Raw genomic sequence first — 26,093 nt, 5'->3', positions numbered from 1 at the left:
TTGCTGTAGCTTACATATTTTTGCTATCTCATTTTTGACTACTTGTTTCTGCCAACAGGCAGCATAGAGTATTTGTTCAGTACTTGAATCTCCTCGGGCTTTAAAGTATTGAGTTAATTGTGAACACATCCAGGGGTCTCTAGTTCCACACCATGGCCATTTTTCAGGTAAATCTAGGTTAGGCCAAGCCTCTATGCAATAATGGATCATCTTGATTCTGTCTAATCTTTTAGTGGCTTCATCAACCTCCCATAGTTCTAACATTTGTCCTAGTGGACTGTCTGGTGGAATATTTTTTATCTTTTTTTCTCTTTTCTCCTCAACTGGCTCCAGTCTACTTATGTACGCCCCCATTTTTACTGGGTCTCAAATAAAAACTACGGTGCTCTTACCCTAACGGAAACTTTACTTCAGGGCAACACAAAGTAAAATTATCTGACCTTGTTTTAATTAAACTTCCTTAAGGTGCCCCTACACACAAAAAAATCTAAAGATGGGCAACCCAAATTTTAACTCTCACTCACTCTTTGAACACTCGTAAGTAGCTCCAGGGACACTCTCTCAGGGTTTGGGCACTACCCCTGCCAGTGCTCAGAATGCCCCACAGGTAGCCTGGTGACCTGCTCTTAGGGCCTCAGCCACTGCCCCTTAGCAAGCACTCCTTTTCTCTCCTGTATGTCAGGCAAATTCTCGTAAGCGGCCGGTCAACCAGGGCCCAGGGTTCCAGTTACCACCTACTGCCAGGATTTGGACGTACAGCGTGCAATTTACTCACTCACCCTACCTTTAAGTCCCTTGTACTTTGGGACTCCCCTAACTCTCACTCCTCTGCACCCGGACATCATCCTCTTGGGCACCCCTGACCAGTTGTACCTCTCCGTACCCGGATAGCGTACCTCTCCCCTGGGGACTCCCGACCAATACGACACCCTCGAAACCGGAAAGTGTACCCAAGATACCCCTGACCAATGCAGACTCTTTTGTCCCAGCACCCCAGCCAGTCTCCAAAGCACCCCGAAAGCAGCCTATCTTTGCTACCCCAGCCGGTACTCAGACACCGCAGGCCGTAGGCTCAGCCAGTGCTCTCTTTCTCTCCCCACACCCCGGCAGTTATTTCCAGCCAGTGCCAACTCACAGGCCCCGAAAGTAGCCTGGGCAACCCGACCTTAGGGTTCCAGTCGCTACCCCAGCCAGTGCTAGTCTCTTGTGACACCCCGGGCTATAACCTCAGCCAGTGTGGTGCGTGCCTCACCCTGCTCGAGCCCTTTCGCACGCTTGAAATTGGTCCAAGCCTTTTTCTGCCACACACTTCCTTGACGTGCCACTCACTCTCTAAATTCCCACGCACGTCCGGAGGGGGGCCCCTACACCCCTGGAGACGCCTCAGTTACTCCCAGTCCACTCACTTCCTCCTTTTCCCGGCCGGCCCCCTCGCGGGGGTGCGGAAACGCGGTACTCGGCAGTCCAGAATTGCTTGGGGGGGTCCAAGCTACCAGCTCCCCTCTCATTCACTCCACACTCGCTCGTCTCCACTCCTGCCACCGGTTGTTCTTATCGATGCTCCTCAGTGGCGCCCCACGAGGCTGGCGAGCGTCGTCCTCTGGTCCGGGATGTCCAGCTGTCCAGGAGGTCCGAGGACGGGCTGCGCCTTCCCGTCCTGGTCCTCTTCTGGGCATGGCTTAGATACCGGACGAGCGCCCAAATTGTTAAAAATGGGCCAGGATACCTGCTCCTTTGAAAGGCCTTTATTGGTCAGCTCTTTCAAGGGGGAACTCGAGGGGTCGCCTGTGCCGTCGCCACTTCCGCTCGGGCCGCCTCTGAGGAGGAGGTGCCAGTCGAATCTGCTGCTCTCGCCACAGAGTCGGGAGTTCCAGCCTCGTGGGAATCCCCAGGAACTCAACTGGGCTCGGGTGGTCTTGGGGTGTCACCTTTTCCTAGTCTTTTTCTGGTCATGGCGAGGCGGCAGAAGCAGAATTCAGTCTCTAGGCAGCTGAGAGTCTTCTCGGTGTTGTAGTGTTTCTCTTTTATCTGGATTTTGTGCTGGGTCGCAGCTTTTGGGTCCGTTTGCCGGCAACTGCACTTCGTTTTGGAGCGGAGCACCATGGAAGTCCTTGGATTTTCCTATTAGGCGGGGCCGGTAGTTCGAGGAGCCAGCCGGAGTGGCAACAGCCTAGCCCGACGGAAGGTGAAGGGAACCCGGGGTTTTAGGGGGGGTGTACAACTTGGAATAAGGTTTTGAGTGTACAAATTTTGGTACAAACAGCATAACTTTCTTAACAAATGACAGACTGTGTCATAAATGGGAATCTCTTACATTTTATTCCTTTCACAGCAAAATAGGAATTTTGGAAAAAGCCACAAGCAATGGACAGCATCGAGCCTGGGATTGATACTGGGTGAACTGCAGATCCAGCACTGTGCTGTATCCTCCCTGGTTCACTACGTCTGCCTTTGCAGGGCCGACTTTTATACAGTTTTTCTTGCCAGAGGGAAGATTGCCTCATTCCACTGTCTATTCCGTTGGTGTTTCATATTCATATTTTTTTTCTCTTTGTTTGCCGGTCTGATAAATGGTTTTCCTGGCAGGGCTGAGGCTTTTGATTGCATTTACAGGAATCTTGCATTCACATGCCCACCCAGTCCAATGTAGATAAGATTCTGATCAGTTGTTGATCACTGGGTGTTGACAATCTCATCTTCGGAGAGGACCCATCTCCTGGTAGGGACACCCTCCTTTGTGTTGCAGGTGGGTGGCTCCCCCTATTCCTGGAAGCGGCTTGTAGTTTCACCATCACTTTTATTTTGTGGAAGTAGAATTATTTGATACAGTATATTTTTATAAAACACAAATTAATTTCCCAGTACTTATAACAGTTGTGAAGTACTATTGACACATGGAAATGTTGGTGGATGCTTGGAGAAGAATCAGCTGCTTTGTGATAGCTCTGTGCCAGTTATCTTGTTTGAATATAGTTACAAAACCCAGTTGTAGCAAAGCATGTTGTAGAAAAAAAAAAAAAAAAAAAAGAAAAAACATATTTCTGTGGCTTACTAAGAAGAAAAATCAAACCCAAAACCACACACACCCCTCCTTAGTAAAAGTTTTTCACAAATAGGAAACAAAGGCATCAGCGTTTGCTTGTCAGAGCTAATAAAGTTTGCTTGGATCTTAATTTTTCTGTTTGATTTCACAAAGTAATTGAAACTTCCTTTTTGCTGCAAGCCCTTCCCCCCCCCCCCCTCCTTCCTTTCCCTTTTAAAAAAAATATTCTTAAAAGAATGTCTTTTGGTTAGTGAGTTGATGGAATTTTGCTCAGGGGGCAGGCGCAGTTTGAGTGTACTTTGCAACTGGTCAGTCAAAGCTTATAGGACAAATTACTTGTGTCTGCAAGTCATTCCTCCAAGTTGAAAACCACCTAGAAGAAACCTTGAACTACAGGTTTTATAGGAGTTTTTGAGTATGTAATTGTGGCTTTTGTCATCCCAGTGATCTGATAAAAACAGCAAATAGTCCCCACTCCAGAGGAATGGACAACTACTGGTGCCATACCTATGTCATGGAGGGGATGCACCAAAAAAAGGTTGATTTGAGAGCAAAACCAACAGCCTTTGAAGAAGGAGCCTCTTCTGGCTCATCCTCTAACTCACATTTGATATTACATGACTACGGTGTCTTGCTGCTTGCCTCCCGGCCAGCACAGCACAAGGAGATTCAGAGGTTAGGATAAGGAGGGGCCTGCGTAATTGAAAGCAAACAAACAGCTAAGACAAAAAAGAAACATAAAATGGCAAACCCAAAGCCACAAATAGAAAACAGACTTTCCAGATTGATTAGTTCAAATTTGTTTATTTGAAGTCCCAAATTTCACGTTGTCATTCTTTTTGAGGTGTCTCTCCAATTTGGCAATATGTTGACCATGTGTTTGCAGATCAGTTTTTCACAAGAAAGACCCTGGGTTTTGGTGTGTTGAGGTTGCCTTAAACTTTGAATTGAAAGGAGGGTTGCAAGCTCCAGAGACTGATTTGTAATTGTGACATTCAGGTGCTGCTTTAGAGGTAATTACATTCTGGTAAACTTTTGGTTCATGGAGAATTTTCCTTGGGCACATACTTAGTGCTAAGATGTGCTGCTGATCACTTTTTTCCCAGGTTTAGGAAACAGGTTTAGGAAGACGGATGTACTTACTGGCTTTGGAAATCAGTGGAGACCTGAAAAAATCTGGTTTTACTTTTGTTTTTCAGAGTGTTTTGGACAGAGAGGTGCTTCATATCTTCAGTAACAGATCATCAGTGCAGCTGTAATATTTATATATATATATATATATGTGTGTGTGTGTGTGTGTGTATAGTATGGATTTGGCTTAAACACCCTCAAGTCCCCAGACAGAGGAATTACAGCTCCAGCCTATTAACTGTTGGCCATTAATGAGTCCGGTCTAAATGCCTTGATTGTGCCTGAGATTTCTAAGCTGAATCTTTGCATAGCATTAGCATGGCAAGAATGCCTCCCAAGGACACATAATAACTTCCCAGGCCTTCCCATGCCTCTGCAGGAAGGAATAAGTACATTTTGGATTGTACTGATACCATCTTGTGCCTTGGTGCTATTAAAGTGGGTGGAAGCTCCCCGCTGCTCTGGTAGCCTGGCTCTGATGTTCTTTCACATCCAGGCATGTTGTTTATCTTTAACCAAGGCTTGGATAAACTTCCAAAATAAATGACTGTAGTAGTCCAACTCGGTCTGCTTGGTGTAGATTTTCTGGAGTGACTCAAACGTTATAAATATGAAAGTAGCTAGACTTCAAACGCCACTTTTGGACCAGGTTTTCAGAGTTGCCACCTAAAGCAGCAAAGGGGATCCTTTCCTTGAAGAAAATCTTTGGTTTTTCTCCTATTTAAACCCCCACCCTCCTCGTTCCTCTTTTCATCTGCACTCTTTGTTCATGTCTGCCTTCCTGATTAAGAACTAATCAGTGAAGATAGATTAGTCCAGGAGCATTGCAGCCCTTGAGACCTGCACGGCTCCGGCAGGTCAGGAGCCGGGAGGCACTGCGGGGTCACTGTCACCACCGCGGAGGAGGCTGGAGGAGGCCGACTGGGCTGTGCTCCAGTGCACGGAGGAATGCGGTAACAGGATTTAAAGGAAATGTACAGAACAAACGAGGATTAAGGCTAATTGTCCTATGAGGGGCAGCAGGATGTTGCCGTGCAGGGAGCAACTCTGTTCTGCCAGGGAGAAGGTCTGGTGGTTAGGGCCTTGCTTGTGGAGGGCTCAGGTAGGTTTTGGTTTGGTTGCTGTGTGGAGAAATGGAAAATAGTGGATTGGAAATGAAAATAAAAATGTTGAGTTCCCCCCTAAAGACTTCAAGGCTGTTAAAGCAAATATTTCTGCACTTGGTGGAAAGCATGCTCCAAATGGCTGGTTCTGGCCATGCCCTGGCGCTGTTTTTGCTGGCTTTGCACAACTGTTGCCCTGTGCAGGGAGCTGATGTCCCCTGACTGCTCGTCCTGAGGCTGGCAGGAGGCTCCTGCTGAAGGACTTAGGGTGCCAATGAGTTTGTTTAGAGCAATGATGTGAATGCTGTTAGAGATGTTTAGAGCCTCCCCTCATAGGTCAGACTGGTTATCAGGTCTTGCAGAAAGGCCATGGGTATCTCTGAGCTTGAATAAGGGAGGATTTAAGAAGCAAAAGCCCTCAGGGTTGGTCCTCAGCAAGCCAAAGTGTGTGAAATGCTGTTTGGAGCCAACCAACAGTCATCAAGTGGTATTAGAGGGCAGCCAGACCCAAAAGAGTTCTTCCCATTGTATTTCTGCATTTTGGGGAAGATCTGTCCTTGCCTGGAAGAAAGTGAAGTTTGCAAGCATCCCAGCCAGAGAATGGAAAGATGATGCCCTTCAAGGCTGCAAGACCCTCCAGGCAAACCCCTGTTTATTTGCCTTGTGTCAAGGGAGGGGATCAGAGTGGGGTCTGCTGGACAGGGTCTGGGTGCACCATGGACCTTTGATTCTCAGCAGGTGTGGATGGACAAGTTGCCCAAGCAAACTCATTCTTCTTTGGGCCTTGGATTTTAGCTGTTCCTGATGGAAGCAGTCCAAAGCTCAGTTTTCTGTCCTGTACAGAGGTCCTTTGGTGACATTCAGGGTATGCAGAGACAGGGGAGGTGCTTGGTTTCCCAACTGTTAGATTACAGCTGGACTTTGCCACACCTGAACCCTTAAAGCTTATCATCTTTTTGTTTATACTTCCAGTTGCCACAAGTCCTAAGTCCTGACCCCAAAAACTCCAAGCAAGCAATACTCTTGCAAATGGAGAAGAGAGGGTGTTTTTCCTTGGTGCAGATCTTGGGCTCACTTTTACTCCCTCCCTGAATGGGATTCCTGGGATCAGTGGGTGCTGCAGTGCGGGTGGCTGGTGGCATGTAGGGCACCAGGAGGAAGGAGATAAGGAGTTGGTGCTCTGGTCTGAAGTCCAGGCTGCCAGTGCTGTTGGGAAGAGAGCCCTGCCATTGGCAGCTGCGTGGGACAAGGATCTCACATAGCTTTTGCTATCAAAGCAAGGGGAGTAAAAGCAGTCCTCCTGTCCATGTCACTTAAGACTTGGGTGGCTCTGGCTGGTCCAGGCGCTTTGCTGAGCCCCTGCATCCAGCTTACTCTTCTCCCTGCCCAAACTACCCAAGGCAGGGTGAAGGAGCTTATAAGTTTTCCACTTATAAGTGGAAAACATCGCCCTGCTACTTCCCAGATATTTGTGTATTTATTAATACACTGCCCTTTAATATAGTTGTTTGCAGTTGGTCTTGTGTTTTTTGTTTGGCTTTGTTTGTTTGTTTTTTGGGTTTTTTTCCCCCTTCTCTTCTGTGTAAAGTTGGTCTCAGAATTACAGCAGGTTCTGCAGTGCCTATTTTGGATTCTGCAACAGGGAATTAACCTCTCTGGAAGTTAATGAACATCTCTCTAGTGCTCCAATTTGTAGATTAGATTATTTTTTGTATAAAGCCTGGGATATTTTTTAAATTTTATTTTAAGTCAAAATCAGGAAATTATGGTTGAATTCCACAAGCTTTGTTTCTTATTTGACGAATTAAAACATCTTTAGGTTTTGGGGTGTCTTAAAAAATTTTTGCTTGGGTCACAGCTGCCAGTTTGCATGCCCTTAGTGCTCTTACTGCTGTGGAACTCATGGAAATGGTAGCTCTGCTTTGTGTTGTGGTGCACGTGTGGTTTTGCTTGTGCAAGCAGGAAAGCTTCACTTCTGTTGAGCCCCTGCGTAGCAGATAACATTGGAAAGGGGAGATGTTCAGGGGATTTCACCACACAGCCACAGTTCCAGTGCCTTGGGACAGTGGTGCTTGCCTTGAAATGTGCCAGTGAAATGTGCTAGTTGGGGCAACTGTGGCTTCCCATGGTGGTGCAGCTCTCAGCTGAGGAGATCTGTCTTACTGAGTGCCTCCACAAAACCATGAATGTCTCACATCTTTCTGAGTTTCTTTTGTTTTGGGGGTATTTTTCCACATAAAGCATGATTCTCAGAATCACAAGGGTCATCTACTGCCAGATCTGGGACTTGCCAGTGGATGACCAGTCTGCTGACACAAATAGGTGAGCCTAGGTGCATCTCACAAGAACCTACTATGTGGCTCTGAAATGTGTTTTTGTGTGTTGACACTAGAATCAGCAATGTTTGAAAAGGAAAAAAAATACTGGAAAAGTGGTTGCCAGCGACATATTTCTGCTTTTTCCTGCTTGCCCACATGTGGTGCCATCTTGCAGTGGTGCTGCTTGGTGGAGGGTCTGGGGCATGCAGAGGGAGAGGGGCCAAAAGTGGAGGGAGAAAATGTTAAGGAGGAAAAATATTCCAATTTAAATTACATTGGTTGTGATGGAATCAGTTTTGGTCAAAGGCTGCTTTTTTCTGGCAAATAGCCGAAAGCTTTAGGGGAAAAAAATAGAAACAGGCAGGGGTTTTTTGCTTTGTTTTGCCTTCTTAATGGGGAATTTGAGGAAAAAAAATAAGAAGCCTCACAACGAAAGTAACTCTCCCAGCCACATCTCTTCTATTTGCTGTTCCTTGTGCCTGAGGATTCAGTAATTCTGTGTATTTGCTGTTCCAAATGGATTCTCTTCCCTGCCACCCCTTTTGCCCCCTTTAATTGCATTAAAATATACTTAGTGAGGTTTTTTTTTATTACCCTGTTAAAATCTGCTGGCCAATCTTTGAATTGTGAAGTCTTAATTTCTGGCTGTATGCACTTTCTTTTTCCTGTGACTTTTACTCTTAGGTAAAGGTAAGAGTTACTGACTGCAGGTATTGAGCTTTTTACGTGTTCTTTGGTAGCTGATAGAGGGGCTCAGTCGTCCTGGAGGTGTGTTGGTCTTATCTGTATCCAACCTCCTCACCAGAGAAGTGACAAAAAAACAATAATTTTCAGCATACCTTGACCCTTGTATAACACCACTCAGTGTGTGGAGGCAGAGACATGTTATGAAAACTATTTAATGTTTGAAGAATTTAGTGATAATAAAGAAAATTTGCATTTCCTAAGTTCTCAGAGATACCAAGGAGGGTTTTTTGGTTTTGTTTTTTTAATTAAGAAACAACTCTTGCTTTTCATTGAAGGTTTCTGTTTTAGCTAGAGCCAAGGAAAATCCTGTAGTTAGCCAGACTTATTTCCTTTTCAGATTTGCTTAAATAATAAGTTTAATTCTGTAATATTTTAATATTCTTTCCCCCCCTTGCCTTATTTGTATATTCAGGTCTTTGTGTGGTTTCTCTCTCTTTTGATGTTTTCAGAAATGTATTATCTTCATCTTGCTGGTTTGTGTTTGGTGTACCACTAATTGACTCAATATCCTAGTTGTTGGAATGAAAGCAGGCTCTCTCACAGCATATTTTTCCAGGGTGTAAAAGCTTGCAGTATTCGTGCCACCCTGTCTGGTAGGAAATTGTTGGCTATGCTGTGGAAATGAAGCAGTGATGGTATTTTTCCTCAGGTGAGCTGAGTTTTAGCTTTTAATGAACTCTTTAAACCTTGCTGAAGGCAAGATCCTGAATCCTCCCGGCTTAGACATCACCTGCAAAGGGCAGAGTCCCCAGCCCAGATGTGCTGCAGAGTGTTTCTGGGTTTGGTCCTTGGGGTCTTCCCACCTGAACCTCTCCGTTGCCCCAACCTCTATTTGAGAGCTGGGCAGGAGGGGATCTCAGTTGACCAGTGATGCTTCTCTGGGCTGCTATGGAGAGCAGAGACAGATCTTTGTCTTTTGTTTGGGGCTGAAGAGCTGGGATAGGAGTGTGAGGAGGGCTCTCCTGGTTTATCCCTGCCCAGGAGAGATGTCCCAAAATCACTCCAGTTGATCTCAGCATACAGCATTTACCCAGACTTGGTCCTTCAGGGACTGGCTCTGTCATCAAGTCCAGGATGAGCTTTGCAGTGGTTATTTGAACCTGGGCAGGTGGATGCAAGAGCCCTCTTTGTGTCCCAAGTTGCTCTTTCCAGTAGAAAATTAGGTTTCTTAATGTGCATTTGGCTTAATGTACACACATGGATATAAATCTCTCTTGTTCTCTGCACTCCCTGACCCTCTTGGCAGTAAATTTGGGAACCAAAAGCTGTCACCAAAGCAAAATGAAAAAACAGAAGCCAGACAGACCTCGGTTGTATACAATATTTTAAGTAACTGTAGGCACACACTATGGAAAGAATTAGGATTATTTGTTGTGTTGAACGGAGGTATGTCACTGATGTATTGTGTGCACTGCCATTCCCATGCCTGCAAGATGGATTGGCAGCTGAGTTAACAGATGCAGTAAAGCTCAACTGAAAATAGTTCACTGTTAAGCGTAGGTGAAAGGGCTTTGGTTTGGGTATCAAAGAGTCTATTTAGACTGCTTGACAAGTTTGCAAAAAAAAAAACCCCAAAAAACAAAAACAAACAAACAAACAAAAAACCCCACAATCATTTCACTATTATAAGCTCTCTCTGTGAATCTGGGAATTTTTTTTGTTCCATTAGAGTAATCAGCAAAAAACTGAAATGCACATTGAACCTAAGTGGAAGTGTAGGGGAAACAAGTGGCTTTAACATTAATAAGGCAAATAAACCATTTATATAAAACGGTTGCTAATTGGGTGGGATGTTAAATATGCTGCATGCTGGCACATGGTGCCGAACTGTGGTACTTCCATAACCCTACCAGTCACCTATGGGAGCTGACTATGTGGTGAAGATGTCTTCTGGCTTAAAAAATCCTGTGTGGTTGGAAAAAAGGTTCAGGTGGGGATGAGAATCCATGATGGTTTAATCCAGGACCAAGATCTTCTGTGATTCTGAAAGGGCAGGAGCCCCATGCCTGGATGGAGAGTGGTGCTGGCTGCTGACCTTCATGATGAGGACCTGAGTTAGGGAACATGGGGTATGCTCACTCTTCTGGTGCTTTTTAGGTGTGAGATCCCAACAGGAATTACTAATGTTTTGAGGAGGGAAGGAAGGAAAGCTGACTCTAGTTGCATGAGCCTTTAGAATGGGAAATTATTCACATTGGAAAATCGGATATGTTATTTTGTGTCTGGTGATAGATGTAGGGAGGCTGCTGCACAAAGTGCTTCTTCTGGAAGTGTGTAGTTGAAATAAAGGTTTGGGATGGTCGTAACACCATGCACTCAGGAGCATCAAAAGAAGTACAGCCCCAGATGTGCCAGCCTGGTTTCCCCTGCTCTGATCAGAGGGTACCAGCAGCTCCGCATCATTTGCAGGATGTGAGCATAGGATTCTAACTCTGCTGCCCTTGGTGGATGTGTCACCACTGTTAGCAGGACCTCAATGCTGTTTTACATCCCTTCCTTCCTGGCACGCAACCATCTCCACAGGAGTATTCTCCCCAGTAAAATAAACACAAGGCTGACAGCAGCACAGCTTTAAAGCAAGTGAAGAACACTGACCACCCAGTGAAAAAGGAGATATCTGATAAGAGGCATCAACTAAACATTCAAGTTTGCTGCTTCTGCCAGGAAGAAAGCATGCCTTGAAGCAGTATGTGTGTGTGACAAGAGGAGGGAGGAGGTGGCAGGGCTGCTTTGAGGATACAGTGTACCCCAGAGACAGCTATCTTTTTCCTCCCTTTGGTGTTCACAGCTTAGTGTAATTTCACCGGGAAATAGTTAAATGCCAAGACTCTCTGCATTTTGGTCGTGCTTTTTGTTAGCAGGTATCTAACGACAGTGTAAGCAGTGATTATGCTGTGGCTGTGCTGGCATCCTGTAGGAATTACGGCAGTACCATTGAAGATGGACAAGAGCTCATGGTCCATTCCCAGAGGTGCTGAGCATCCCCAGATCATTTTGTAGCCAGGAAAAGGAGGTATTTTTGGCATTTTGGGTAAATCAAAGGTGATTGGATTGAGTGGACAGTTCGTAAGATGTGTCTGTCTCGATGACTCCACAGTCATAGACAAGCTCATGCTTTTTTCTTCTTCTTGCCCCTTGCTAATGCAGGGCCAGAGCAGTGGAGCTGTGCTCAGAGATGATGCTAGTGTTTCTTGTCATCTTTGTTGGGGGTTTTGTAAAGCCTCAGCAGCATGTCAATTATATCTGATGGGTGGAAGCCTAATATTCTGTGATAATTAGAAGGTAAGTCTAGTGTGAAATTGGATCAGGGTCTGGCATTACAGTCCAAGATTCCTTTGGTAGTTGGTTCAGAAGAAGTCATAAAACTCTTAAAGATCACACAGGCCCATGTGTGCTAGAGGGGAGAGGCAGAGCACAAGGCTTAAATGCTGGCCCCACTTTCAGGTCCTCAGCAGTGTTTGCCTTCTGCTCCTCCACCATCCAACCTTACCCCAGCCTGATTTCTCACATGGGAGCAGTAATGTCTCAGACCACAAACCACTTCTGGCTTGTTTACTGAGCTCCAGTGAAAGGCTGGGCTGTGTGGGGAGCCTTTTAAAGAAATACCCACCCCCCACCCCCCACCCCCCTCCCCCCCGCCTCCCAGTAAACTGCTCCTGGAGTTTTAGCTAGTTTTGCAGTTAGCTGTCCCTTAAAGTATGAACTTGGGCAAGGTGAGGAGAAGCAGGCTGGGAAGGTGTGCTAGACATCCAGAAACAGCATTTTGAAAAGGTCTTGGAAAATTGTTTGGTAAAGAGAACTGCTTTTCAGTATCATGTAGCCCCTGAGTTTGCACTGTTCACTTACTTATTTAATGAAAACTTGTTTTTCAACACATTGCAAAATAGTTAGTTGATTTAGAAGAAACTCTGTGTGCCTGGAGTCTGCTAAATGCGGTGTTTATGTAATGGCTTAAATCATAATTTTGCAAGATTACCTTTCTGAGTGCATTTCACAGAATTCACAGAATGACTAGGTTGGAAGAGACCTTCAAGATCATCGAGTCAAACCCATGCCCTAACACTTCAACTAAACCATGGCACTGAGTGTCACATTGTAGTGGTTTGAAAGTAAAACGAGTGAGAGGCTCCAAGTCAGAAATACAACAATGAGAATAAAAGGGAAAAAAAGGTAAAATAAAAGCAATAATACAAAAAGACCACTGACAGAGTCAGAATACAACCTGAGCAGGGTGATAGAAGCAGTCCAGGTGAGGTGGTCTTCCTGAAGCAGTGATCCCACAGAAAGGTCTGGTAGCTCTGGTCCTCTGGGAATCCAGTGGGTAAGGGCTACCTGTACTGTCCCAAATCCCAGCTTATATGCAGGTGAGAATGCTTGGCTCCTCCCCCTGGGCAGAGCATCTCACAATGGGATGATGAGTCATACAGGGGGTCCTTGATGGCCCATTAAAGAGAGATAGCTCCCGGAGGGAGTTACCTATGAGTCATGCAGCAAGGCATTTGATGGGCCATTAACAGAAGGCACCCCAGAGGGAGGGGGGCCTGGGAAGAACCCTGCTCCAACAATTGGATTCATCAGTTCATGAAGATGGTGATAGAATACATCCTATACTACAACCCAGGGCACACATCCAGGGATGGTGACTCCACCACCTCCCCGGACAGACTATTCCAGTACTTTATCACTCTTTCCATGAAAAGCTTTTTCCTAATATCCAACATATATTTACCTTGGCTCAGCTTAAGACTGTGTCCTCTCGTTCTGGATTTGCTTGGATGTACAGATGGTAACATCATGCACCATCACATTTCTGTCTTTAAACAACCACCTTCATTCCCCAGAGATGTGCTGTTAACCAGCCAAGGAGCAAGTTTCTTTCATAATTTTTGGTCCCTCATTTCTTTCTCTGTACTCATGTATATTAAAATAAGGAAAAATCTTGCTGCAACAGGCCATGACAAAGATCATCTGCAAATCCATGTCAAGCTGTGGTGATGGTATGCCTATGCAGTAGATATTTGGAGTCAATCTCTGCTACTTGAGCTCTTTTTGCCATGCAGCCCCTGATGTGATGATTGCACACCCTGCCAAACAATTCAATAAAAAGCCTAACTTGAAAGGAGGCTGTGGCCGAGTTATATTTTTGCTGTGTTCACATGGTGATAAGTTACAAAAGCTGCCAAAGTTTTCACACTCAACAGTAGATGAAGAGTTGCCTTGTATGGGCATTGTTTGATGAGTTTTAACTTGGGAAATAATTATTGCCAAATTTGTCCTTGACAGTCAGCGCACACCATGAGCGTTCTCTACATAATATACATAAACATTAGATCTCTCCTAAGTATGCCTAAATACACATGTTTTTCACTTGTTTTCTTTAGGGGAGTTCACTGCCAGTTTGACAAAGAGCTTTGGCTTTGATCTTGGCTCCAGGTCAGTGTTCGTGTGTGCATGACTGGTCCATGCTCACATGGAGCTCTCCAGCCTTCATCCCTTCCATTCCCCTGTTTGTAGCGCAGTGGTGTTTGAAAGCTGTTTGATGACGTCTTGCATCAGGGTCTGTCTGCATAGAATGAGTCCTGTGGATGGATCCTGAATAGATCAGCTCTGCTAGCAGATTTAAAAAGCCAGACATGAGATTTCTCACACACTGTGCCAGTGTTGGTTGGATATATTCTTAGGGATGCAGTTGTGCTAAGGACAAACCTCTGTGTGGGAAAACTGGGGCCTCCAGTATCTTCCAGTGACTTTCCAGTGGCATCTCCCACTTTGACATAATAAAACTGCAAGAAAAGCAGCCCACAGATTTAAACTTTCTGTTTTTTAAATGCTGGGTAGCAGAGCGCATCCTCCTATGATTAGCACTAAGTAGCCAGAGCTGGAGTTGAAGAACTCCAGACAGAGCTAATTCTTGATCATGAGCCAAGACCACATAGTGCTGACATGACTGAAAAATATCTTCCATAATTAGATTGCTTAGTCATTAATTTTTGAATGTCAGAGTTACATTTTGGAGCATTATTTCTTAATGATCAACCAAATGGGATCTGTGCAAGCTTGGTTTACTGTCAGTAGGGCTCTTGCTTAGGTTTGCACGTTTGTCCTGGGGAAGCACTGTCAAATCTGGGACAAAGGGGATTAGAGGAAATGATTTTGCTTTGTAACTTTAGGCAGGATGGTAACTGTAGTTTAATAATGTAAATAGATGTGAAACTGATACCTGTATTTGTGAAATAGACTGGGCTTTTTTTAATAATAAATAAATTGGAGAAGTTATTAAAACCACTGTATTAGGAGTTGTAGGGCATCTACGGACAACTTCAGAAGTGTCTGTGAAGTGTAACTAGGAAAAGAAATCCCGCCATCAGTAGGTCTGAATTTGCTTTGCTGCTATTTTGGTTAATGTTGTGTCAGAGTCCTTAGTCCTGTATTGGAATTGGAGCAGAGATTGAAGGTGAAATAAAGCAGTGATGCTTGGGCACTTTCTTATTTTGATGCTTGCTGGTAAGGTGGTGTCTTGGACTGCAATGCAAGATGTAACCAAAATTGTGTATTCTATTGCCATCTGTTGAAACCTGTCAGGGAGGTGTTTTCTTCATCTCTTCTATGACCCATTCGTCATAACTCCGGGGGAGTGGGGGGGTGGTGGGTGGGGGCAGGTTTCTTCTGTTAATGGGCCAGCTGTTAAAACTGGGTGGGGCAGTGTTCTTTATCTCTTCCACGACCCATCCTCCCTCGGGGGATATCTTCTGTTAATGGGCCATTAAGGCTTACTGCATGACTGATAAAATTACATCATCCCATTGTGAGATGCTTCAGCCAGCGGGAGGAGCCAAGAATTCCTACCTGGATAAAATCTGAGATTCAGAACACTAGGACAGCCTGTTTCCACTGGATTCCCAGAGGAAGACTGGACCTATCTCACCACCACTGGACCTTCAGAGGAAAATTACAACCTTCTACAGGATCATCTCTGCTCCAACAGAACCTCATCTGTCACTCCAGGAGGAGTTAATTGGACTACCAACACCTTGACCAACAGGGCTTCTAGGATTTTTATTTGTTTGTTTGTTTGCTTGTTTGGTTGGTTTTTTACTACTACATTTTTATTTTTAACATTCCTAATAAAGAACTGTTATTCCTATTCCCAAATCTTTGCCTAAAAGCCCCTTAATTTCAAAATTATAATAATTCAGGGGGAGGGGGTTTACATTCTCCGTTCCAAGAGAGACTCTGGCTTTCCCTGGCAGACACCTGTCTTTCCAAACCAAGACAGATGGGCTCAGAGTGGAGTGCTTAGGCATGCTCCATGATGTATTTAGTGGGCAGGATCTGAAAATCCGGGTGCACCCCTTCCTCATGTTTAAATGACTTACGAAGCTACCTGGAACTGTGTCTTGGTTTAGGGCAAATTTGGAAGGAGACATCTGAATGGGGTTCCTCTGGAGAGCAAATATAAATGGCTCTTTCCTTGGAAAAAAACTATTTATTTAATAAATGAAACGTCTACAAACATAAAGAATAAATAATATGAAACAATAAAACTTCTCGCCGCTCTGAAGAGAGATGGCAAAACTGAGGAAGTCCTTCCCGTGGATGTGGCTCAGCTCATACAGTCTTTGACCAGTCCCAGTCCCTCTGGAGGTCCAGGCCCCGGTGGGCCGCAGGCACGAGCCCTCGGTGCTCCTCTGGGTTTTTCGGTCTAGAGCAGATTTAAACAGTCTTAAGAAAAAGGGGAAAAAAAAGTCTAGGAAGCTTCTTTGCCTCAGCTAGCTAAACTAAAAGTAAAAAAACCCTTCTATCTGGCTGTTTATGCATCTGACAAACACACAGACTCCAAATAAAAAAATATTTAAAAGTAGACACTGTTTTTTCAAAACAAACTGCGTGCTTCTTCTTTCCCTGCTTTGCTCTCAGAACCAGTTTTAAAAGTACAGAACACAACATACAACACACACAAAACAAACAATTAAAAATACAAGCATCATAGTCACCCTGAAACAAGCTGCCTCCCTTGGAGCCATGTATTTGCTGCTGGAGGTGCTCCTCTGAGACAGTAAGAAGTACTCTGTGAAAAAAAGATGTGTCTGTAAGGAGTCAGTGAGATTCTTCTGTGTTTTCCAAAAGGTGTGCTTAAGCATTGCTGCTTTCCATAGCAGACTTTGAGCTTTTCGTAACTGAAGAGGAGTGAATGGTCTTGTGCAATAAATTAGCTGTGTCAGAATCATCTGCTGGTCCAGATCTCTCTGTAATGCCACAGCAAACAAACCAACCCTGTAGCACAAGAGGGAAATAGATTTTAGAAGGAGAGGTTCTTAGGAACTATATATATAAACAGGGAAATAAAAATATTTGTGTCATTTTTTAAGATGGCCCTGAAGTGTCTGTAATGAGAGACACTAACTTTTCTGGGCTAGAAAGTAATTCAAAGTGAGACAAAGATTCACTACCTGGGCAAAAGGCACTGTTGAGAAATCTTGCACAAGGCAGGCAGAGCATCAACCTGTTGTGTTAACCATGGGCAGGCTTTGAACTATCCAAAACCTGCTTTTGTTTTTCTAAACCCAGTTTTAATGCTCTAGCAGGTAGGATGGATGGCTCTTCCTTAAATGTGTGGTGCACTGCCTGTCAGGAAAATGTTATTTTCTGCATGGGGGCTGACAAGTCCTTTGCAACTCTGACAGTGAGTCTCTGAACCGCCATGGTGGTTGGAGGTCCTTGTGTACTTCAGGGTGGGAGCAGGCAGGGAAGAACTTTCCCTTCTCCATCTGTTTCCTCAGAATGAAAGATAAAGTCTGGCAGCAGGGTGTGAAATGGGAGAGAAGGCAGCAGCTTACATGTTGGCTGTGTCTTTTAAAATATCTTCTGACTTGGAAACATGAGTTTCTCATCCTGACTGCTTGTTTTGATCGTATCTTCTGTGTTGACAAAGATTTGCACATTTTGCCCAAATTTGAACCACTTCAGCATTAGCCCACCTACTTTGTGTTGGTGCTGCATTGTGGGGCCTGTCAGAGAGCTGGAGCTGAGGACTGCTGTGCCAAGGGTTTATATTGGTCCACAAAACTTGACAATGGTGTTTTACGGGTGGTGCAGGAAGGGGACAGCTTCATCCCACACTGCTGCAAGGCATAAAAAAGCAAATTATCTGGGTCCAGATCCTACGTCCAGATTGTCTGAGAGATTTTGAAATGGAGCTGTTGCAGATACTGAAACACTTGGTGATGATCCCTCTGACCAAGCCAGCTTGAGCCAGATGACTCTTAAGAAAGAATTATCTTATGGAAAAAAAATCTGTTTGAAGTCTCCAAAAACAAACCCCTTGTTTCCTCCAGAATAATGACAGAAAACTGCAAAATTAGGAGCTGGGTGTCCTTGGGTGACTATGATGCCTGTATCCCCAGTTGTCTGTTCTGTGTGCTGTATGTTGTGTTCTGTACCTTTAAGACTGGTTCTGAGAGTGAAGCAGGGAAAGAAGATGCACGCAGTTTGTTTTAAAAAACAGTGTTCACTCTTCTGCATTCTTCTTCTTTCTCAGGACAGTGTGTTCATCGGATACACGGACAGCGGCCAGAGAGAGGTTCTTTTTCCTTTTAGTTAGTTTAGCTAGCTGAGGCAAAGAAGCTTCCTGGACTGTTTTTTTTTTTTTTTTAATTTTTTTTTTTTTTTTTTTTCTTTTTCTTGGGATTGTTTAAATCTGCTCTGAACTGAAAACCCAGAGGAGGACCAGGATCTCGCACCTACGACCCACCAGGGCCTGGACCTCGGCATTTTCCAGAACCGAAGGGACTGGGACTGATAAGAGACTGAGAGAGCTGAGCTAACTCCTGGCAAGGACTTCCTCAGTTTTGCCATCTCTCTTTGGAGCAGCGAGAGGTTTTATTGTTTCATAATTTTTTTCATTCCTCATGCTTGTGGGCAATTTGTTAGTCAAATAAATATTTTTTTCCACTTTTCTCTGAGGAAGTTCTTTTTCCTGGACCGGCTGGGGGGAGGGGCCGTTTGGATTTGCTCCCCAGAGGAACCCCATTCAGAGGTTTTCTCCCAAATTTGCCCTAAACCAGGACACTGAGAAATATGAAGCTTTTTCATGAGCCATTGCATAAAGCAGGTATAATTTAGTGTCAGTGACAACTGTGTTTCTGAGAATGACTACTTCTCTGATAATTGGACTGGGGAGGAGTGAAGAAAAAAAGCCCTTATCTGGACAAAAAGGGCCATTGCCACTGATGTTGTGTATTAACTGAATGAACTGGAATATTTAAAATACTCAGCAAAACCTTCATGCAAATTACCATATACAGTATATCTATATACAGGTCAATTTTCTGGTTCTTCAAACTTTACTGTACAGGATGACTATCTGTTTATTCTGTTTATTAACTGAATAAGTAAGAAGACACTTTTTAATGTTCTCACAGAAAGACAAGGTTTTTACATGTATTGCTATAAAGTTTCTCTAAGGAATCAGGATTTGTTGTGCTTGGTCCAGCACTCATAGCGGGAGGATCTCCTTGCAAGTAAATGGTGCTGCAAATCTTCACACACCCTGCCTCATGAGACCTCTTTTCTCTGGCGCAGAGAGTCTTTTTAACTTGGGATATTTTCTTCTCTGCTTTTCAGGTGACCACTTGAAAGTCTGCTCACAAGGCTACACATGCTGCTCTCAGGTAATGGAGGAGAAGTACAGTCAGCAGAGTAAACACGACTTCAGAAACGCTGTCACAGAGCTTAGCAATCACCTACAAAACATGTTTAGTTCCCGATACAAGAAGTTTGATGGTAAGTGCAGAGACCTTTAACTTGCTCTCCTTGGGATAAAAATGTGAAAAATCCCCATCCTGTTGTTTTCTATGCAGTTGTTCTGCTCTGTCTCCCCGTTTGCTGGGAAAGTTCATGACTTGGCTCAGAGGGCAGAGCATGCCTTGTTTTGCAATCCTGTGAGAGAGAAGTATTTGCTGATTATGGCTGCTTGTTTCCCAAGGAGAGAGATCTTTCTTTCTGATTAATCTTTTGAAAAGCCATTTGTAGCAATGCAGGATTTAGATGATGGTGCTGCTACCTATTTCCCAATAAGCATCTCCTGTGGAAAGGCTGCTTGGGTAGGCATTCAGGCAAAGCAGTCAAGTCCACACACCACACACACCATGGCTAACTCAGTGAAGAGAGGCAAGAAGGGCCTTTTGTATGATAAATTCCAGCGAAGGTTTATTCCAACATGCCAAAGGGGATCAGGGACAAAAGACCTGGCCATGTGGTGTGCACAGGGTCAGTGACCAATGATCTGAGGGCACAGGGGCGGTACAAAGTGCAGTGCCCTATAGGGAAGACTGGGCCAGCCACCAGGGATACCACAACCAATGGGAAACAGGGAAAGGAGAAACCACGAGAATTAGGGGCATATGGGGAGAGCAGAACTGAGGTGAATCACATAGTGTGGCAAAGCACCATGGGGGAAGTATTTTCTTTCAGCTTAGGTGGAGACTCTATGGTATATTCTTCGAGGGCAAGGTCCTCAGGATTCCCCTGAGGTGTTCAAAGGATTCCACAGCCATTTTGCTCTAATGTAAGATTGCAGTTGGTTTTGTTGGTACATCTTCGCAGCTCACAGCTTGTGTAAGTGTAACATGCACATCTTGCAGCCCCGATCCACAACAATGCTGATCTTTCCCAGCATGTTGTGAACCCACAGGATTTGTATCCATCTCACTTTTAGCCTTTGGGGCTAAGCAGAGCAGCAGATAAACACAGAGCGGTTTTGTGTGTAGGCCGAGGGTTCAAGTGTGATGCAGGGTCAGAACCATAATGAACAAGTCTTGGCTGAGTTCCCATCTCTGGAGTGATGATAACTGCTGACAGATAAGCAAATGACTGGTCTCAGTATTGCCCTTGGGTCCATAGTGTGTCCTGTCAGACTGGCTCTCCATAGGAGCTGCAGGAAGAAGCACCCTTTGGAGGTATCTGCACTGCCCACCTTGCAGCCAGGTGCTTTTCCTGAGACCACCTCTGCAAACAGCTGAAGTTTAGCTGAAGCCTAGACACTGGGCACAGCACCTGGCTGAGGTCCCAGGGCATTTCTTGGTTTGCTTCTGAGCTCTTGGTTGGTTTCTGTGGGGCTTTGCAGGTGCCTCAGTGCTCCCAGACACTGCAGCCTCCTGTTGCCTGGACATCTGGGGAGGAGGAGCAGGATGTCAGGCCGCTGCTTGGGTTGTCCTTGTTGGCTAGGGGAGTGAGGTGACAGCCAGCTGCATATGGAAGTATCTGACAACTGAAGTGGACTGGGTTGGTCACACAGTTCTGCTTGTACATCACCATCACACTGTGGTAAAGGATAGTTCCCCCATGCAGCTCCTCTGGACATTTGTTCCCTTGTTTGGTCATTGGTTCAACGTGAGTTTTCTATGAATATCCCAAAGTCTGTGCCTTGAACCTCCCAGCAACCTCCTCTGCACTTCTACAGTGAGTAGCAGCCTCTTGCTTTCAAAAGGGATTGGCACTAGGGTGAGAGAAAAAATCCCTGGGTATGAAATTGCAGTGAGTCAAGGTAGAATTATGCAATCATCTTGATAGCATCTAAATCTGCTGGCTAAATATTTCCCTCTTAACCTATGTTGTCTCTACCTGCTGGTACACCAAAGGGGTTAAGAGGTAGAACCAAAGTCTCTATACTTGCAAGCTTATTAAATGCAGAACAAGACACTTAATAAAACCCAGCCCATAGATAAGTCCATTCAAAGAGACCAGAGGAACAGCATCTGCTTAACCTTAAATGAACGATGAGGCTTTTTGAAATGCTGCATTGAAAACAAAGAGAATGCACAGGTCACTGTATTAGCATCCCTGACATGGAGTAGACAGCCTGTGAGATGCATCTGCCCCTATGTGGGGGGAGGGATGGCTGCAGGGCTGTGTGAGGGCAGGGGGACATTAGGTCAAGCTGAGATGGATGCCTCTCAAAGCACAAGGCTTCAAAATAGGTGAGCTTTGGAAGGGAGCCTGTACAAACTATTTTGTGCTCTGTCAGCCCCTCAGAGCATCCTCTGTGCTGGTCTCACTCTCACTCTAGCCTGGGAAGTCCTTGAGTGGCAAGTCTGTAAGGGGATGATGTTGTTCAGCTGTTTTTGAAAGCTGGATTTACTGTGCCTGGCCTGTCCCTCAAGGGTGTGTCTCTGCCTCATATGAAATCAATGAAGCAGAATTGGCAACCTCCTCAGCCTGTCCCAAAGCCTAATGACTCTGTCTTTGAGTGCTAATATCAGAACTAAATCTTCATTTGCTGCAGACAAAGCTGATTTAGGGATTTTTTAAAATCTTACCTGAGGTGGAAGTAGAGATAAACTGATTACCACTTTCCATCATTTACCTCTTGTGTGGCTTTTAATCATGACTGCCCCTTTCCCTCCAGCCCAGTCACCTGGAGGCTGAAGGTACACCTTCCTGCTGGTTGCTGGGGCAGGTTAAGGAGTCTCTCCACTGAGGTCCTCAGACTCTTCTGCAAAAAATGTTGCAGTTTCATGCCCTAGACTACTGTGTTTTGTTTAAGAGCCTGCTGTTGAATGTTTGGCTGCTTGTGGGATGACGCTTCCTTCCTTTGGTCTTGGTGCTTGGTCATCAGATCAGCTGTGGTCAGTTGTGTCTTGTACATTTGAGTTCCTCTTGCCCAGCATAATTCATCCCACACTTTTTGTTCTAATGTACCCAAACTACAAGAAGGAGGGGCAATCGAGACCTGTATATTTGTCCTGATCCTTAGGGACGAGACTGGAAAAGGATACAATCCCTTCCAGATCTGCTCTTCTGCATGGGCACAAGTTCTGATATTACTATTTGCAGCTCTTTCTGATATTACTATTTTCAGTTCTTCAGGGCTTCCTTATCACCTGTAGCTACATCCATTCAAATGGAAATAAAACTGGCAAAACTGAGCTGTACACCTTCCTTAGCTTAACATTAAATCCTCTGTGCTACAGCCTTGCAGAGTGACTGAGTAGGCAGGATGAGTTATTACAGAGACCAAATTCACTTCAAGTGGAGTGGACACTTCTCTTGTGGGGTGACACATCCCCAGGCTGCGATCATCCACTCCAGGATGCAGCCCAAACAGCAAACCCTGTCCTCCATCCCTTTGGAAATCTTTGTTGTGGGTCCTCTGGCTGCTAATCTCCTAGCCTTGACATTCAAGTCTGGGAGGAGAAGCAAACTTGTCCTGCCTCCACTATGTGCTTGACCTTTGCAGCAGTTGCTACTGCAGAAGGACAGTCCAAGTGGCGGCACATCCTTTGGATGGAGGCTGGGATGCCCTGTGGCTTCTGGAGCATTTGCATCAGCTGTTGCTGGAGCGCTGTGTGCTGTTGGAACTGTTGCCAGAATTGCTCTGATCTGACACCAAAGCCATACAGAAATGTATTATCTCCTCTTTAATCAGGAGCATGGAACAATCTGTTGATTATCCCCAAAGGGCTGACCAGGAGTCATTTCGGCTGTCAGTGCATAATGTGACAGCATCAGATCCTCCTGCGCATATTTGGTTTGCAGGCACTGGGAGAACTTGTGAGCTCAGGAGTCCCATATCTTACATATTCTGTCTAAATATTTGCTTACAGTGCAGGTATGTATGCTCCTGTAGGTCTCCCCTGTTGTAATTTAAACCACTAGCCTGATGCCAGCATAGCAATAAGAGATCTATTTTCAGCAGCAAGGGAAATGCATTTTTTGTTAAAATAAAAAATATTTTGTGAGTTGTTGGATTCACCATTGCTAAATGATTTTAGAGGTGAATATTTGCTGGTTGATCTCAGATATGTTTATGGGCTTCATTGAGAAAGTAGTGGGTAAAATTTTCTGTCCATGTAAGTGTCTCCCTCCTTGACAATGACATTCATGGGAAAGCTGTAACTGATTGTGGTGACATCTCATGCCAAAGAAGCAGCTATACCAGTCAGGGATTTAAACACTTCTTCCCTTTTTTTTAATAAAATGTCTTTAATAAAGTGCCTTGTCTTATCTTCACAACTTAGTGCCCTCCCTTTCACTCTCTCAGGGATTAATAACATGAATATAATTAATGGTGACATTAAGACTGCATAAATATTATTACAGGCATGAATTAATTCTTAGCCTCCCTCATAACAGAATCCCCCACCTTGTATTTTTAGAAATTTAATTCATGCTCCACTTAGGAACATCTTTTTAAAATTCCTCCTTGTAGTCATCCCAAGCTTCCTGTGGAGGGATGTAATTCTCCTCATAGGAAGTTTCCTTCACCTGGTTTTCAAATCTTGCCAATATTTTTGCGGCTTCACTTTCTTCTGTCTGTTCTTTTAGTTTCATGATTTTTGATATTTTGTTGTTTTTACCTGTGGCCAATTCGGGGTCCGTAGGCATTGCTGCGATCTGCATGCCTTGAACCACAGAGTGTATTAGACAAATAAAACATGGGATGAGACAAGGCAAGAACATGATACCTGCTAGAGAACAAAGTATGAAGAAAATCAGTTTTTTCCACCATGCCCCATTAAACAAATTGTCCCACCAAGAAGTCTGGAGGATTGAATTCCATCTCTGTACCGGTACATGAGCTACCCTTTTTATTTCTGATGCCAGGTTTTTGATCGTTTCCCCGTAATCATCTACTTCCACGCAACATTCAGAATCATTGAACTTTCCGCACACCCCTCCCTCTTCAGCCAGTAAGTAATCCAATGCTATTTGGTTTTGGTACACAAAGGCTCTCATTTGGGAGTGTTGCTTGGCTAACAGCTCCAATGCATCAGAGGTGTGATTAGACACAACCTCTACCACTGCTTGCAGTCTGATTAGCCTATTTAGCAAGTAAATTGGGGTCCTATAGCCCCAACTCCCATCTTGTGCCCAGCTTGCCGGGCCATAATATGCTATTATACGTTCTGCTGGCCACTCCTCCTCTCCCCATTTATGATTTCCTCCTGCTATTGGGAGGCCTGTTTTTACTTCTCTTTTTTCTCTACTTAAAGTCTCATATAATGGGGCCCCGAGCATATTAGCCTCGGCCCTGGGGAGTGTGAAGAAGGAAGGGCGGATCATACCTAGAGTGCATGAACCTTTCCATTTCCCAGGTAGTTCACTGTATGCTTTTTCCCACAGATCCAATATATCCCACTGGGAGATTTCCAGACCTCATGTGTCTTCTCTGGCATTTCCCAGTAATGAGCTATATTTTCTACGGACTGGAAAGGGTTAGCTCCAGAATATTTGTGCCAACATAAACCAGTTTTCTCAGACCAATTGCAGCGATCAGTTTTTTCTTTTTCCCGGTATCCCATCAGAGGTTCAGGTTGCCATTTTCTTTCTTGTTTATCTGAATTTACAGTTAATGTGGATATACACGGGGTATATCCTACAACCTCATTGAATTCTTTCCCCTCCCTGCTGATACAAAAAGTTCCAATTATCCGGTGGTCAATTATCCACCCTTCGGACCGCAATATGCTTTTTGAAATTTCTGATTTATTCCACTTCAACAATTGTTCTGGAGATAAATTTTCACCTTTCCAGGGCCACATTTCAGCGGAATTCAATCCCCCACAAATCCAACAATTAGTTAGACCTAACTCGGAGGCAATCTCCTGCATAAGATCTAAAAATAAATTCCTGTTAGAAATGAGTGATCCGGAATCCCCATATTGTCTTTCCAGTTGCTCATATTGTTCATTTAATGACTTAAGTCTATCCTGTTCTATTCTCCTTTTTCTCGTTTCTGCCTCCTGCCTTTTTAATTCTTGAGAGATTTCATGAATTTTTACTTCAGGCTCTATACCTTCCCTGTTTCGTGAAAAGCAAAATGTTTTATCTAATTGTGAGCAATCTTGTTCATTATTGAATATTATTTGATTATCCTTCTGTACCGATTTCCCATCAGATTTTAGATTCTTGCCCACCCAATATGTCTTTCCTCCTATTTTGCACATTCCCAATTGTTCACTCCCGTAACACAAGTGGTTCACAGTAAAATATGCTATGAAAATCGATTCTTTTTTCCCTCCTATCCAAAGAGTGCGGTTACACTGATCACAGATTGGAATATCTAATCTGATATTTCTCCTCTGCCTGCTGTGCTTTCTTTTGTCCTTTGGTAGGAGTTGACCTGACTTCTCGTTTTCATCATCTCTATTTATGTCCAAACATACATATTTTTCCCCTTCCCTACAGATCCCATATAGTGTGCCATCTCTTCTGCAGAATCCCACCTGCTTACCTTCACAGCCTGCTTGGCCTGATCTTATCCTGCATTCACGGCAGCTGTTGATCGGGCCTTGCGGAAGCACCTGGTGCTGCTTCCCTGAGAACCATGCCGCTGTCGGGAGTGAAGCTAGCCACAGGGTCATCAGGATTCCCCACTGGTACACTCCTCTGCCTCTGCCTACGCCTGCTGGTGTGCAGACAGCAGCGTGGTAATCCATCTTCTGTGCAGCAGGAGTCATCTTCAGGAGCCCTGTGCTGGACCCTGGCTGCATATCGCCTCTTAAAGGCTTCCCAGCGGGCAGGCTTGACCGTATCTGCATTGCAGGGGGTCTTGCTCAGAGTTCGGCACTCAATTCTCAGGGGTTCTGCCTGTGTGTTTAATTTTCCCCTCAGCCCATTCCACTTCAGGAAATACCAGGTCCTCTAATGAAGCCTAATTAGATCAAGTTTGACAGAGATATTTAGGAAACGAGTGGTCAGGGTCTGCTCCTCCTCTAGACACCTAGTACACAATTCTTTAGGTTTAAATCC

General features: G+C 44.7%; 1 protein-coding gene across 1 annotated transcript in view; it reads left to right on the top strand.

Moving 5' to 3' along the window:
- LOC136373456 (glypican-4-like) overlaps positions 1-26,093 on the top strand; it is a 117,628-nt gene that overhangs the window by 24,595 nt on the left and 66,940 nt on the right. The window contains 1 exon segment of the mRNA XM_066338353.1: positions 18,966-19,124. Within this exon segment, the coding sequence (XP_066194450.1) occupies positions 18,966-19,124 (159 nt within the window).

The sequence above is a fragment of the Sylvia atricapilla genome, chromosome W (assembly GCF_009819655.1).
Source record: "Sylvia atricapilla isolate bSylAtr1 chromosome W, bSylAtr1.pri, whole genome shotgun sequence".
Taxonomy (NCBI): domain Eukaryota; kingdom Metazoa; phylum Chordata; class Aves; order Passeriformes; family Sylviidae; genus Sylvia; species Sylvia atricapilla.
Note: the sequence above shows the minus strand (reverse complement) of the source record. Positions and strands in the feature narration are given on the sequence as shown.